General features: G+C 39.7%; 1 protein-coding gene across 1 annotated transcript in view; it reads right to left on the bottom strand.

Annotated features, from left to right (window-relative positions):
- The window catches only part of DDAH1 (dimethylarginine dimethylaminohydrolase 1), a 156,711-nt gene that overhangs the window by 43,325 nt on the left and 96,063 nt on the right, over positions 1–17,323 (bottom strand). Inside the window, exon 2 of the mRNA XM_070786188.1 lies at positions 1,638–1,737. Within this exon, the coding sequence (XP_070642289.1) occupies positions 1,638–1,737 (100 nt within the window). The remainder of the gene's footprint in view (positions 1–1,637; positions 1,738–17,323) is intronic.

Below are 17,323 nucleotides of genomic sequence, written 5' to 3'. Positions count from 1 at the left end.
AGGAGATCAGCCCTGGGATTTCTTTGGAAGGAATGATGCTAAAGCTGAAACTCCAGTACTTTGGCCACCTCATGTGAAGAGTTGACTCATTGGAAAAGACTCTGATGTTGGGAGGGATTGGGGGCAGGAGGAGAAGGGGACGACAGAGGATGAGATGGCTGGATGGCATCACTGACTCAATGGACGTGAGTCTGAGTGAACTCCGGGAGTTGGTGATGGACAGGGAGGCCTGGCGTGCTGCAATTCATGGGGTCGCAAAGAGTCGGACACGACTGAGCGACTGAACTGAACTGATCTTGCCATCTGGGAAGAAAATTATTTTTATTTTTTTAAATTAAATTTTATTTTATTTAACTTTACAATATTGTATTGGTTTTGCCATATATCAAAATGAGTCTGCCACAGGTATACATGTGTTCCCCATCCTGAACCCTCCTCCCTCCTCCCTCCCCATACCCTCCCTCTGGGTCGTCCCAGTGCACCAGCCCCAAGCATCCAGTATCGTGCATCAAACCTGGACTGGCGACTCGTTTCATATATGATATTATACATATTTCAATGCCATTCTCCCAAATCATCCCACCCTCTCCCTCTCCCACAGAGTCCAAAAGACTGTTCTATACATCAGTGTCTCTTTTGCTGTCTCGTATACAGGGTTATTGTTACCATCTTTCTAAATTCCATATATATGTGTTAGTATACTGTATTGGTGTTTTTCTTTCTGGCTTACTTCACTCTGTATAATAGGCTCCAGTTTCATCCACCTCATTAGAACTGATTCAAATGTAGTCTTTTTAATGGCTGAGTAATACTCCATTGTGTATATGTACCACTGCTTTCTTATCCATTCATCTGCTGATGGACATCTAGGTTGCTTCCATGTCCTGGCTATTATAAACAGTGCTGCGATGAACACTGGGGTACATGTGTCTCTTTCCCTTCTGGTTTCCTCAGTGTGTATGCCCAGCAGTGGGATTGCTGGATCATAAGGCAGTTCTATTTCCAGTTTTTTAAGGAATCTCCACACTGTTCTCCATAGTGGCTGTACTAGTTTGCATTCCCACCAACAGTGTAAGAGGGTTCCCTTTTCTCCACACCCTCTCCAGCATTTATTGCTTGTAGACTTTTGGATCACAGCCATTCTGACTGGCATGAAATGGTACCTCATAGTGGTTTTGATTTGCATTTCTCTGATAGTGAGTGATGTTGAGCATCTTTTCATGTGTTTGTTATTTTTAAATGACAGATCTTGAATTAAGAATCTTTCAAATACAGATTGGATATACTGTCACACAATGCAAAACTATGCAACTCTTAAGCTAAAGTTGTGGAAGAACACAGTAGACACAACCTATAAAATGATATATATATACTGGTAACATGTAAAATAAGCAACTATGTGCATACAAAAGTACTAAAGGTACTTTAATATTCAATAAAGAAATATTCAATAATCCAGATATTGAAATGATTATCTTTGAATGAAAGGTCATTTTTTGTTTTCTTTCTTTTGTGCTTCTCTGTATATTCCAAATTACTCTTACTTTGGTAATTAATAAAAACCTATAATTAAGCAAGGGGATATAGAAAAGGTATTAGAATTATTTTTAGATACGAAAAAGTAAATACAACTCTACCTGTGAATAAGACATCTCCACCATCTAAGGTTGCATTTTCATCTTTCATCTCTACTATGTTGAGCTGAAGTTTTTCTAGTGCTTCTTTCATCATGTCAGCCTATTGAAAATAAAATGATTCAGATTAATATTCTTACCATTTTCTAACAAGAAAACCAGTCATCTAAAACTTCAGATCATTGAATTATGCTCCCACGTGCACACAAACACACAAGCATACGCTCGTGAAAATATAAAGTGAAAATGAAGTCTCTCAGTTGTGTCCGACTCGTTATGACCCCATGGACTGTAGCCTACCAGGCTCCTCCATCCATGGAATTTTCCAGGCAACAGTACTGGAGTGGGTTGCCATTTTCTTCTCAAGGAGATCTTCCTGACCCAGGGATTGAACCCAGGTCTCCCGCATTGCAGCCAGACGCTTTACCATCTGAGCCACCAGGGAAGCTCATGAATATATAAGTGTCGTATATATTGAACCAGCCATGATCATTTGCAAGAGGAGAAATTATCTGTTAGAAATTGTCTATTTTGTCCCCTTCTAGTCTAAAATCAAGTCAATATTAGGATCTCTCTCTTTTTGTCTGTTGGAATTGACTACTTAGAGGACATTGTTGTAAGTGTGACGACTTAGGGTACAGGAGTTGAGAAATGTGGGAGACAGAATACTTAACCCAGTTACACTTGCCAGAAAAACACAAGATTTAATTTTAAATCTTAAGTCAGTCAAGAAGAATTGCACACAGAGTAATATGTGGAAGGAATATCAATGACAATAACCAATAACTTGAAATCTCAGCCCACTGGACTGTTGTTACTGTTTTCTATTCAAATAGTTGCTAAAATATCAGAACATCTAAGGCTTCTCTGTAAATCTGAACTGTTATTTAAATTTTAACCTAGGTCTCTACAGGTGATTAATAAATACAATAATTGTAATCAAGCCAAATAATAACAGAAAATGAATTTCAGAGACTTTCTATGAGTTCAGGGATCAGTCTAAGGCACAGAGATACTCCAGGCTGGACTAAGGAGCACTTAGAGTAAGGTTTACTTTAATACAAGAGTAAAATTTAAGGCATAACAAATGCCCTTTGAAGCTCAAAATTTAAGTCCTTTCAGCAATTCAACAAAACAATTTAAGTATTTCTGAAGGTCTGTATAACTTTTCACATGGTAAAGACATACGTTGAGAAGACATGAATAGGGACTAAGGGAAAAACAAGATATCACATGACACTGGGAAAAGCAAAAGTTCTGGCAAAAGTTCTCCCAAAATACAGCATGCCCCGTACACACAGTGAATCGTCAACGAAGAGTTTGCTGCTGCTGCTGCTAAGTCGCTTCAGTCATGTCCGACTCTGTGCGACCCCATAGATGGCAGCCCACCAGGCTCCCCTGTCCCTGGGATTCTCCAGGCAAGAACACTGGAGTGGGGTGCCATTTCCTTCTCCAATGCGTGAAAGTGAAAAGTGAAAGTGAAGTTGCTTCAGTCGTGTCCGACTCTGTGCAACCCCATGGACTGCAGCCCACCAGGCTCCTCCGTCCATGGGATTTTCCAGGCAAGACTACTGGAGTGGGGTGCCATTGCCTTCTCCGAATGAAGAGTTTAGGAGACATAAATACAGCAGAGTAACTTCTAAAGTAATAAAAACATGGACATACTTTGACAGCAAGCCTGACATTCATGCAGTCAAAAAAAAAAAAAAAAAAAAGTAAAGAAAATACAAAATAAAATAAATATATCATCTCATCTTTGTCCTGGAACTCATGTAAAAATTCCACAAACTAGAGTTACTCAGAACAATAAAAAATTATTTCCATGGATGAAATGGTCTTCATGTAACAAATACATCTAGTAATTTCTTTTAATAGCAGGTTTTCCTATGTAACAGGAAGTAGAATTGTTGCTATAGCATAAGAAAGAAGCAGACTAATATTTACCATGACTTGTTGGGCTACAGTGAACCCAGGAAAACCCACAACTGTTTTCTTCCGGCATCTGCCTCTGTGTCCATGGAAAATTCACTGAGTTTGGAGAAATCATGACAACTGAGCTACTGTTACCTTTGGTTTCTATTACGAATGCCACGGCTTCCCTTATAAGTTAACCTTTCAAAGGTTACTAGGAATTCAGCAATAACAAGTATTTTTTATCTGAAAAGTTTACATGTAATATTTTAACTCAGGAACTTTATTTAATTCTTAATTAAGAGTTTAAAGAGACAGAAGTAGGGAGGCTAATAGATACCAGTTTCAGGAATGCTGCACTTTAAAGTCCTATATCTTTCAAATTAAAGTTTTTAGAGGATAAAATGCATGTGGTTTTTTAAAAGTTAAACAGCTGCACCAACATGAAAAAACTGGCTTTTGTGTAAGGACTTAAAAAAAATTCAGTCATATCTATACACACAAAGTCATTAGGATAGGCCCATACCATAAACACACCTGATACTATTACTTTCAGAGTTAAGGGTATGGACAAGTTAAAAAATGTTTTAAACATTAAGTAAACAGTTTTGAGAATTGCAGGACGATACAGCATCAGATGGGCAATGCTAACCCTAGTGAAATTTCTGGAGAAGAAAACCAGAGGATCAACTCCATTCAGGACCACACACTCTTGGCAGAGTGGTTCCATGAAGCAGACAAACTTGACTGCAAACAAAACCCAGGGTTGCCCTGACATACGGCCCATCGCAAGCCAGTTATTCAGGTAGTTAGAACACTAAATATAATTATAGAAGTGGGAATTTTTGTGGAAAAGGTCCAAACCATGAGCCTTCAAGAAACTGCCCAGTCTATGGTTTCATGGCTGTGTTTAATGTTGACATAATTAAATTTCAAGAGGGAAAAAAAAAAGACCAAGCAACACCGCCTTTCACTGAGACAGTAAACTTGCAGAGTGGAAATTAGCATTACTCAGGGTGGAGAGAAACTGTCAGAACAAACAGTATTAATTCCAAAGGTTGAGTTGAATGGGTCACTTTAGCCCATGAAATCAGGAATAAAAATGGCAAATTAGAGAAACAACCTTAATTTTGATCCTAAAAAATTTATAAGAACTTCTTCCCTTTTCACTCGACATGCATTCTACATACAATGTTGTGTTGGTTTCTGCATACAAGACAAACAAGCCACCATTCAGTTCAGTTCAGTCGCTCAGTCGTGTCCGACTCTGTGCGACCCCATGAACCACAGCACCCTAGGCCTCCCTGTCCATCACCAACTCCCAGAGTTCACCCAAACGCATGTCCATTGAGTCGGCGATGCTATCCAACCATCTCATCCTCTGTTGTCCCCTTCTCCTCCTGCCCTCAATCTTTCCCAGCATCAGGGTCTTTTCAAATGAGTCAGCTCTTCATATCAGGTGGCCAAAGTATTGGAGTTTCAGCTTCAACATCAGTCCTTCCAATGAATATTCAGGACTGATTTCATTTATGATGGACTAGTTGGATCTCCTTGCAGTCCAAGGGACTCTCAAGAGTCTTCTCCAACACCACAGTTCAAAAGCATCAATTCTTTAGTGCTCAGCTTTCTTTATAGTCCAACTCTCACATCCATACATGACTACTGGAAAAACCGTAGGCTTGACTAGACGGACCTTTGTTGGCAAAGTAATGTCTCTGCTTTTCAATATGCTGTCTAGGTTGGTCATAACTTTCCTTCCAAGGAGTAAGCATCTTTTAATACATATATCAACTCCCTCTTGAGTCACCCCCAACTCCCCCATCTTTTTTTTTTAAAGTTTATATTCTTGTTTCTTTTTGCCCCAACTTTTCTCCTCCCACCCTTTGTGACAGATTTCTTTCCTGGCCACAGGGGGTTCGGGCCACACTTGCTGCTTCTGATCATACAAACCACATGTCTTTCAAGAGCTGGTACTATTTGAGGTGGGGCTTCCCAGGTAGCTCAGTGGTAAACAATCTGCCTACCAATGCAGAAGACACAGGAGACACAGATTTGGTCCCTGGGTGGGGAAGATCCCATGGAAGAGGAAATGGCAACTCACTCCAGTATTCTTGCCTAGGAAATCCCATGGACAGAGGAGCTTGGTGTGCTACAGTCCATGGGGTCACAAAGAGTCAGACACGACCGAACACGCACTATTTGAGGTAACTGCCTTTTTCTTTTCTTCTTCCCTTGCTCCCTTTCTTTTCTGGAGTATAAATGTTAAAAAATGTAGAGTTCTTGGGTTACACATTCACAGTCACTCCTCACTCTTGGATTATGATCCAGGGCATAGGGTTAAAATCCCAGTTCTGCAATTTACTAGCCAGGTGACTTTAAGTTGTTTAACTTTTGAGCCTCAGTTTTCTCATCTTTAAAATGGGTGGCTAGTCATAATAGTGGCAACTTCCTAGGCTCTTCCTCAACATTAAATACATGCAAAACAGCATGTGATAATTGCTCAATAATACTAGATATGACTTTCGCTATTTTGATTAAAACCAGCCTGTGTGGACCCAGTGACAAATACTTGTATTATGAAACTGGCCTCCAAGAGAAAAGCTGTTGCTTTCTTTTACATTTGGATGAGTTTCTTGTGTTTTACCACCCTATAACAAATCCCATCTGCTTTCTAGTGAATTAAAATTAGTCTTTTCTGCAAAGCCAATGTAAAGTCAGGGCACAAACATTGAGGACACATTTACATTTAAATCAATCCAATTTGATTTCATTCCAGCTCCTGGAAGTTGCCAGGCTATGTGGTAGATTTCTTGTATAATCTCTGCTTTGAAATAGCCCTCTGGAGGTAATACACGAGGTGGGAAGTGGGCTTGTCCTGTAAGATGTTCCACAGCACTCAAAAGAGTGTCAGCCAAGATGGTACAGAATGATTACAGTTATTGAAGACATTACACTTAAAAAGGCTCATCTAAAGAATTTCTGCTCCTTCCTGATGCCTGGTCTCCCTTTCTTACCTTTTCTGTTCTACTCTCTTCTGATTTTCTTTTATGGCTCTCACTTCTGTTCCCTCATTTGTCCTGTCATGTTCACATCATCATCCTGCCTTCTCATTTCATTCCTTTTGGGTTCTCACGGTGATGGCAAGAAGTGAGGATCTGAATACAGGCTGTCTCATTTACTGAGCAAACCTGATGGCTCCGTGAGTAAAGAATCCACATGTAATGCAGGAGACACAGGAGATGTGGGTTCAATTCCTGGGTCAGGAATATCTCCTGGAGAAGAAATGGCAACCCACTCCAGTATTCTCACCTGGAACATCCCATGGACAGAGGAGCCTCATGGGCTACAACCCAAAGGGTTGAAAAGAGTTGGCCACGACTAATGACAAAGCACAGCACTCTATCACTTATTAGCAATATGACTTGGGATGAGTTAACGTCTCTGAGCCCAAGTTTTCTAATTGGCTAGTGGGATAATGTGTTCTCTTTAATGGTGATTATGTAAGTAACAAATTAATATACAGAAAGCACCTAGTTCAGCACCTGACACATTTGTGTGCAAAACCAGTAGTATCCTTATTATTTTACCCTAAATTAACTTAGTGCTTTGGATTCTGGCTCTCTTTCGAAAAAATAAAAATAAAACATACAATTTTCATTATGAAATAAAACATTCTGATCCTAACTCTCCTTTTCTTCTTGCAAAATTCCCCCAAACACAAAATACCAAAACAAAAAAAACTTTACACGTTTTTATTGGCAAGTTGTATTCTAGAATAGTTTGCAACACACCATAATTAGTTGCAATACTCTTTATTTAGAGGCCAGCGTTTTCCAGTTAGCCCTATCCAAAGTTGTTTGATGCATATTTTCAGCAACATCCACTGTGAATGTTTCCCACCTTCCCTTCGGATGCTGTGACTGTGCTCGTGAGGCCTGATGAACCATTCTGTGCTGTGCTCCATTAAGAACTGCACCTCTGTTTGCCAAGCCACTTTCCTTTAGCTGCTTCTGCTCAATGGGCTGCCAGATGTTCTGACTACAAACGAGGCCCTTGGCATTGGCCTGTCTGCAGCTGACAGGCCTCAGTCACCTACAGTTCTGCCCTGTGATGGGAGCAGTGCTGTCAACACTATTAATACTAGGTTTTCAGTGCCCATCCATTTAAATGTTCTGAATCCCTTTGAACTCATCATATTATGGGAACTTTAAAATTATCCTGTCATCCTGGTCTAGCTCTGAAGAACTGAATAGCAGCAACATAGTTTTGTTAGTAGTGAAATGGTTTCATTTTCTCAACTTGTCACTGACTTTGTTTTGCTGTTCAGTGTTAAGTGTGACTGCTGAGGAAGTCACTCAAGAAGCAGATGTGATGTCTTCCGCTCATCATGACACAGCAGGCTTGGAACTTGCATCAAAGCTGTACTGTATTGTCCCTGGTCACACAAAAACCTTCATGTGTCTATGCCACCTTCATGTTCATGGTTAATCAGTACATCTTCAGCCACTGTGGCCACCGGAACTAGCATATTTGGGTGACTTTGTAACAATACTTAACATCCATATTTTCTTTCACATGTATTTTCTCATGTGATCAACATTTCAACTTCAATAAACACTTAGTGGATGTCAACTTCAAAAAAACAAACAAACAAAAAACAAGCAAAATAGGTTGCAAAGATTGAAAAACCTCACAAAACTATAGTTCTTGTCCCTGGGAAGTTAGCTATCCAGTGGGGAAGATGTACCTTATGAATGTATAATGATAGAAAGATGAAATATTTGTTGTGATGCTCAGAATAACTCCAAAAGGTAGGAAGGGTACACAATGATATACCCATTTTACATGAGTAAACCAAGGCTAAGGGAGGCTGACTGACTTGAGTCAAGCTTCCTGAGCCCATGTTCATGTTCATCTGCACTGCACTGTGTGATCATGATTCTACTGAGGTCTTATCATAGAATGCAGCTCACATTGGAACTGGAGCTCATGTCTTCTCTTTTCCAACTCTGTACATTTAAGTCTACTCTGGATTCCATGATCTCTTCACATCAGAGATGGATGACATTTCTGTATGTTAAGGCCCTAGGATGCTAAGGTGTGATGTAATAAACAATATGAACAGGATTACAAACCACGGCAGGAATGTTTGCCAAGGATGCAAGGATGGCCAGCATTTTAATTGCCACCCTTCAACTTTGGGATGCCTTAGGTTTATTCAGTGGTTTATCCCTTAAATTTTCCACATGTACTAATGAAATTACTAAAGTTAACCAAAACCACCACCACACACACACACACACACACACACAAAAGATCAAAAAGGAGTTTAATATACTAAATGATTCAAACTTAAAAATTTCTAAATAAAAACATATTGAGATTCTCTTCTACATTCTAATTTTAGGGCAAAGCTCTTAGGAAGAATTTAGTTAGCAATGATAACAGCAAACATCCATATAGTCTTCCCCTGTGCCAGACACTCTACTAAGAACTCATATTGAATTTACCTAATCTTCCTTATCCAATGAAACAAGTGGTAACAGTGTTTCTGTTTTACAGATGAGAAAGCCAAGGCAAGGTTGTGACTTGCCTAGGGTCTTAGAGCAGCAGAGCTGAAATCTGACCTTAGAGAGCTTTACTCTAAAGTTTGTGTTCTTTGCTATACAATTTGTCACTAACAAAAAGACAGTTTAGCTAACCACTGTGCATTTAAATGAAAACTGTTAGAAGTGACTGTGAGAATCTATAATATCCATAAAAACATATTGTGCTGTGTGTGCTTATTTACTCAGTAATGTCCAACCCTTTGTAACACCATGGACTGTAGCCTGCCAGGCTTCTCTGTCCACGGGAATTCTTCAGGCAAGAATACAGGAGTGGGTTGCCATTCCCTCCTCCAGGGGATCTTCCCAACCCAGGGATCAAACCTAGGTCTCCTGCATTGCAGGCAGAACATATATTCACTTAAATCTATTTGTTTAAAAAAAAATGTGGACTAAGATATTCTGGAGGAGGGCGGGGACAGAGGTACAACTTTCTAGCAATGTGAACTTTGGTTTTGATTTCTAAAGATCCTAAATTTTGCTTTCCTAAGTGTATACCAACTAAGGCTAATGAATTTGAGGAGTCATCACTTCATCCTTCCAATTTCTAGATTAGATTATGAGAAATTAGTTGCAGAAAAATCTTTAAATAGTCAATAATATATTTTAATTACAGTGAGATTACAATAGCATATGGACATGTGGATACAATTCAAACCAATTCAATTAATCTGGAGAGCTTCTGAGAAGGGTTTCCGCCACATTAGGAAGTATGGTTCAGTTCAGTTCAGTCGCTCAGTCATGTCCGACTCTGTGTGACCCCATGAATTGCAGCATGCCAGGCCTCCCTGTCCAACACCAACTCCCGGAGTTCACTGAGACTCACGTCCATTGAGTCAGTGATGCCATCCAGCCATCTCATCCTCTGTCATCCCCTTCTCCTCCTGCCCCCAATCCCTCCCAACATCAGAGTCTTTTCCAATGAGTCAACTCTTCACATGAGGTGGCCAAAGTACTGGAGTTTCAACTTCAGCATCAGTCCTTCCAAAGAAATCCCAGGGCTGATCTCCTTCAGAATGGACTGGTTGGATCTCCTTGCAGTCCAAGGGACTCTCAAGAGTCTTCTCCAACACCACAGTTCAAAAGCATCAGTTCTTCGGCGCTCAGCTTTCTTCACAGTCCAACTCTCACATCCATACACGACCACTGGAAAAACTATAGCCTTGACTAGACGGACCTTTGTTGGCAAAGCAATGTCTCTGCTTTTGAATATGCTATCTAGGTTGGTCATAACTTTCCTTCCAAGGAGTAAGCGTCTTTTAATTTCATGGCTGCAGTCACCATCTGCAGTGATTTTGGAGCCCAAAAAAATAAAGTCTGACATTGTTTCCACTGTTTCCCCATCTATTTCCCATGAAGTGGTGGGACCAGATGCCATGATCTTAGTTTTCTGAATGTTGAGCTTTAAGCCAACTTTTTCACTCTCCTCTTTGAATTTCATCAAGAGGCTTTTTAGTTCCTCTTCACTTTCTGCCCTAAGGGTGGTGTCATCTGCATATCTGAGGTTATTGATATTTCTCCTGGCAATCTTGATTCCAGCTTGTGTTTCTTCTAGTCCAGCATTTCTCATGGTGTACTCTGCATATAGGTTAAATAAGCAGGGTGACAATATACAGCCTTGACGTACTCCTTTTCCTATTTGGAACCAGTCTGTTGTTCCATGTCCAGTTCTAACTGTTGCTTCCTGACCTGCATACAGATTTCTCAAGAGGCAGGACAGGTGGTCTGGTATTCCCATCTCTTTCAGAATTTTCCACAGTTTATTATGATCCACACAGTCAAAGGCTTTGGCATAGTCAATCAAGCAGAAATAGATGTTTTTTCTGGAACTCTCTTGCTTTTTCCATGATCCATTGGATGTTGGCAATTTGATCTCTGGTTCCTCTGCCTTTTCTAAAACCAGCTTGAACATCAGGAAGTTCATGGTTCACGTATTGCTGAAGCCTGGTTTGGAGAATTTTGAGCATTACTTTACTAGCGTGTGAGATGAGTGCAATTGTGTGGGAAGTATGGTAGGCTTCCCATAAAGAATTCCAAGATGGTACCCAAGATAGCCACCCCCTAATGGATATGCCATGTGTAAACCTCTCCCTTTGAGTTTTGAAAGGACTTGCAAATATGATGAGTTATCACTCCTGTGATTAAGTTACATTTCACAGCACAGGTAAAGATATTTTGCAGATGTAGTTCAGGTCCTTAATCAGTTGACTTGAGTTACTCAAAACAGAGATTATCTTGGATGGGCCAGATCTAATCAGGTGAACCCTTAAAAGAGGGTTTAAAGGTCAGAGATGGAGGAGGTCAGAAGTATGTTCTCTTACTGTTCTGAAAGAAAGCAAACAGCCATGTTGGGAACTGCCTATGCAGGGGGCTTACCAGGTGGCCTCTAGGAACTGAGAGCAACTCCCAGTTGCTAGCCAGCAAAAACTCAGGGACCTTAGTCCTACAATCCTGAGGAATTGAATTCTGTCAATAACAGAATTCTGAATTAGCCTAGAAGAAGACGTAAGCTCCAGGTGAGAATACAGTCCAGCTGACAATCTGGTACACTGTGCCCAGACCTCCAACTTATAAACACTGTGAGATAATAAATAGGTGTTCTTTTAATGCTATGTTTATGATAGCAATAGAAAACTATAGAGAGAACCCCCAAATTTTTAAAAAATGTCTTTAAAAAGGCTTTGATCTGAAGCAAAATGTTGAACTAAATGTTCATTTCCAAGTTGTTCAGAATATGATGTACTAGTTCTTAAAATGTTCGTAAGAAATTCCCAAGAAAATAATGATTTCAATAAATTTAGGATTCCAGACCCATCAGTTTCCTTAATCCATTATTTTTTAAAAAGATTTATTTATTTATTTTTGGTTGCGCTGGGTCTTCGCTGCTGGGTGGAGTTTTCTCTAGCAGCGGTGAGTGGGTGCTGTTCTCTGGTTGTATGCAAGCTTCTCATTGTGGTGGCTTGTCTTGTTGTGAAGCTTGAACACAGACTTCAGTAGCTGTGGCTTGTGGCCTCAGTAGTTGGTGCTCCCCGGCTCTAGAGCACAGACTCAGCAGTTGTGGCGCATGGACTTAATTCCTCTGTGATATGTGGGGTCTTCCCGGATCAGGGATTGAACCTGTGTCTCCTGCATCGGCAGGTAAATTCTTTACCACTGTGCCATCAAGGAAGCTCTCCGTAAGCTATTATTTACTGAAATCTTATACCGTTAAATTTTTAAATGAAGAAAACAAGTTGCAATTCCATTACAAATCTAATACATGCTCATAAAAATTAAAATGATAAAAGTAAATATGTAAATAGCAATACAAAGCAAAACTGTGCCTTGGGCCATTCCAATCTTATTTTGTTTCATTTGTTCAGTAAATACTGAGTGTGTGTTGTGAGCTAGACACCATGATAGACAGTGGTCAGTGGCCATCAAAAACAGGACATGATCCCTGGTATATAGTGACCTTAGGGTAATACACATTAAAGAGTTGCACATTATGACAAGGGATATTGGAGGAAACAATAGTGTGCTTTGAGAAATAAGGGGGGTACATGATTCAGTAGGTCAAGGAAGGTCACTCTGAGGAAGTAACATTTAAACTAAGGAATCAAAATCATAATAGCAATTTGTTACTGCTGGAGGGTCATCTGGAATTCTTCTTTAGAAACAGAAAGGTTTCTGGATGATCCTCAGATTATAAACAGCTCAACTTCGTCTATGAAAAATTAAGGAAAGGCTTACTGTGTTAGGAAAATGGTCAGAACTGAAAATTACTTAATACGTTAAAATCTTCAAAACTTATCAGTCAAATGAATGTCATTAGTCCTGTGATTATTCTGGGAACTCATAATATTTATAGGATGTATGTGTGTGAAAGTTTTATAACCACCTAGTTCATGTCTCTCTTACTGAACCTTTGTAATATTATTAAATATCCATTGCATTTTTTCCATTGATTTCTTAGATTTCTAAACTTACTCGTTTATTTCCAGTGACAAATTCTAAAAATTGACCAGGATATTTAACATCATGGTTTCCATATTTGTAAGATGAGTCCATATTTGTAAGATGAGTCCATATTTGTAAGATGAGTCCATATTTGTAAGATGAGAGGGCAGAGCTTAAGAATGAGATCATTTCCAGCTCGAGATTTCTAACAGTTGTAGTCTCAAAACAATTTTTGGCATTCATAAATGTGACTCTAACTGTAATTCAATTTACCCCCTAGAGAGTTTACTGAAAACACCCCAGATGGTTATTTATGAGTAAAGTATTCTAGTATTTAACCAAATTCAATCAGAAGCAAGAGTCTGGGGACTTCCCTGGCAGTCCAGTATTCAGGAGTCCAAGTTTCCACTGCAGGGGCAGGTTCTATCCTGGTTGGGGAACTAAGAGCTCATAAGCTGTGCAGCCAAGAAGAAAGGCACAAAGCTGGGTATATGGATGCAGGGAAAAGGTAAGACTGACCCAAAAGTGGATTAAAAGATCCTAGGATAGGAACCTCAGAGGCAAATGGAAGGATTCTGCTGCAGTGGGAAAAACTATACCTAGAAAATAAGGTGTGTGTGTGTCTTAATGCTAACTTTTGATACTTATATTTTATTATTATTATTTTTTAGTAACCCAAAGTACTGTTTTTTACCTGCCAACAGGGAGAATAATTATACTATGTAGAATAATGCCTTTCCTGTATAAAGACAGATGTCAGGCCTTGCTTTGCTGCTAACTTCTGCGTGCTTGCTCATATCCATATAAAGTATAGGAGATTTCATCAGCTTTGGGTTCATTCCTACCCAATCCCCAGGATCAATCATGACCTGAAAAAGGAGGATTTAACAAGCTCCAGGTCAATGCTCTGGGATGTAGTATTAACTCTTTCTTTACGCTTTGTCCCATTTAAGACTATATCCCTAGGTATTGCTTTTTGATTCTTTTCCCTGGAGTCCTGTTCTAGTAACTTACCCAAGTCTCTTCCTATGAGTAGAGTCTTTCTATATGTTCTTTCTAAAAATCTGAGGTTTAGTTCTACAAGCCAGCACTGTAGATGGGCTTTCCAGGTGCTCGCTACATGCAAGTGATCCTTGTCATCTCTCTCCTAAACACAGAATGAGTATCATCAAGGTCTGAGAAATCTCTCTCTTAACTACTCGTAACTCTGGCACTACTGCCACAGACTTAACTTTCATCATTAAGTAAAATTTATTAAGCTCTTTCTAAGTCCCAGGCATTGTGGTAGGTGGTTTTACATGGATTATCACAGTTAATTATGCCACATCCCTTCAGGTATCTCCTAGTCTAAGGCAGTCATGGCAGTTCCATCCCTCTTAGCAGGGACTGGTACAAATGACCTACTTTTAGCCATGGAGGAGAAGTCTGTTGAGTTTCTGGAGACATAGAAAGAAACATAATCTCACTTCTTTCTGTATGGTCCATTGTCCTGTATGGTGCCTGGAACTGGACTGGTCTGACACCATGATATCACCTAGCGTGACAGGACAGAGTGACAGAAAGAGCCTGGATCCTTGATGACATTGTGAGCTGATGAATGGACCAGTCCTGGAACCCTGGAGTTCTGATACATTAGATTCTTCATTTCCTTAATTTGATTTTTCTCTTAGCTGCAGCTAAAAGAAACTCATTTGCTTATATAACAAAATTGATAAGTAGTAGCTAGAGTCCATAACAAGACAAAACTACTAAAACTCATTAAATTCTGATGTAGAAACAACTACTAATGGAAGATTAGTAATTTTCTCTCTCTAGGACTACGCCATGACTTGCTATTCAACAAATGACACAATATGTAAGATGATATTTTAACTGATAGTACCCAGTATTTTGGCTGATAAGCATGTTGATCAAATGTCACTTATCACATGAAGATCACTCTGCTCATAGAAAACAGATTATAAATAATTTGTAAAGTGAAAAGCACCCCAGGAAGTATTACATTGCCTTAATCTGTAGATAAAACACAATTGTTATAGTTCCATATGTCAGAGTTGGAAGTTACTGTTCAGCACTCTCATCTCTGAACCAGGACTTAGATCTAGAGGAATGTGAATAGGAAGGTTAGATAGGAAAACAGAAAGAAACCCAGTGGGGTCAGAGTACACAGGATAAATAAAAATAGCTCTGAAGAAAACTGGGCAAGACCCCTGTCATTATCTGGAGAGAACATGAAGACATAACAGCAAAGTTCTAGATTTTCAAAGGCCCATGCATTAAGATATCACAGCAAGACAGTTTCTGGGAAGAAGGCTGGAAACGTGTAGTTTTTAAATGAAAAGCAAAGCAGGAGCTCTGGCTGGTCTTGTTACTCTCTTGATATAATGTACTCATTCAAGTGGTTCATTTCCTTGTTGATGATAATAACACAGTACGTCTATTGAGTTTCTAAGAGCCACTGATACTCTGTCTGCAGAGAACAAATACAAATATGATTTATCACCAAATACCAAAGGGAAATAAGTGTCAGCTGCCAAAGGGCCTGCAAGATTTAGTATGTTAAAAACTAGAGAACTGACAAGTTTCTAAAATTTTAAACTAATTTTCCCAAAAGTTGAGAAGCATAAAAATTTGCTGGGCACACCATCCAAAGTAAGCACCAGACATCAAGCTTGAAGTGCCCATAATTTTCTATGAATTCAGAGAAGTTGCATGTTGTCATTTATAAAGGCAAATAGACTGAAAGTATGAGAAATATTTTGTGTGTCCAGTATACACAATTCATACACTGTAGGTACTAAGCTGCCTCAGAAGCCTGCCAGCAGAACCCTGCTCCCGCCCCAGCTGCAAGCCCTGGCTGCATTAGATATGCCTTCTGTATGCTCCCATGTTCCTCGGGGCATTCTACTAACAAAAGATCTGGCCCCGATAGACCCCGATAGACCCTGGCAATATGTTCACTGAAAGAACAGCTGAACAACTTTGATAGTTATAGTAGACATGACTTCTAGAAATGTTATAACAAATTTATGCATACGTTTAAAATATCCACTTTGTTTAACCAAGGCACAGTCGCAAGGTGGGGTAACTTCTTCTAGACAACTCTCACTCTTAAAGGTAAGCAGATTCATCTTTATTTCTAAAGACCCCCAAGTGAGGACACTACCCCTTGGTCTATTTGTCACAGTAATGATTAACTCTTCTCTTTACCTTCCCCAATAAATTGATTCATTTATTGGGTCATTCAACAAGTACCTATTCAACATTTTAAAACACATCTGGCACTATTCTAGGCCCTGGAAATACATCAGTGAAAAGATAAAATCCTTGTGTGTATTCTGGCAGGGATATGGAGGGATCGACAAGAAATAACAAACAGAAAAATATTAGGTAGAGGTAGATACTATGCAGAGATTTAATTCTCTGGGCATGATGTATAAAATAAGTGGTAGTTACTGTAGATTGGGAGGCTAAAAACACCTTTCTGAAAATGTGACATGCATACTGACATCTAAAGGACCTAAAGGACCAAAAGGGAGAAGAATGTTCCAACAAAAAGCAATGCAAAGGCCCTTAGGTGGGAGCAAGTGTGACTTGTTCAAAAAACAGAACAGAACAAAAAGACAGTCAGTGTGGGACTATGAATAGGGCAAGTATTATGAGCTGAAGTGGCTCCCTCCCAAATTCATGTGTTGAAGTCCTAACATCAGAATATGACTCTTTGAACACAGGGCCTTTAAAGAGGTAATTAAGTTAAACTGATTGGGGCTTACTAGGCTGAGCCCTAATCCAATATGACTGGCGTCCTTACATGAAGAGACAGAGGGAGGATGCGATGAAGACACAGGGAAAAGGTGGCCACTTGCTTGTCAAGGAGAAGTCAACCCTGCTCATACCATAATTTCAGACTTCTAGCCTGCAAGTTTGTGAGAAAATGTGGTGGTGGTGGTGGTGGCGGTGTAGTCACTAAGTAAGTCGTGTCTGACTCTTGTGACCCCATGGACTGTATCCCACCAGGCTCCTCTGTCCATGGGATTTCCCAGGCAAGAATACCAGAGTGGGTTGCCATTTCTTTCTGCAGGGGATCTTCCTGACCTAGGAATTGAACCTGTGTCTCCTGTATTGCAAGCAGATTCTTTACCAATAAATTTCTGTTATTTATACCACCTGGTCTATGGTACTTTGCTATGGTATCTCTAGAAAATGAATGCAGGAAGGTATTAGATATGCAGC

Source organism: Bos indicus, chromosome 3 (genome assembly GCF_029378745.1).
Source record: "Bos indicus isolate NIAB-ARS_2022 breed Sahiwal x Tharparkar chromosome 3, NIAB-ARS_B.indTharparkar_mat_pri_1.0, whole genome shotgun sequence".
Taxonomy (NCBI): Eukaryota; Metazoa; Chordata; class Mammalia; order Artiodactyla; family Bovidae; genus Bos; species Bos indicus.
Note: the sequence above shows the minus strand (reverse complement) of the source record. Positions and strands in the feature narration are given on the sequence as shown.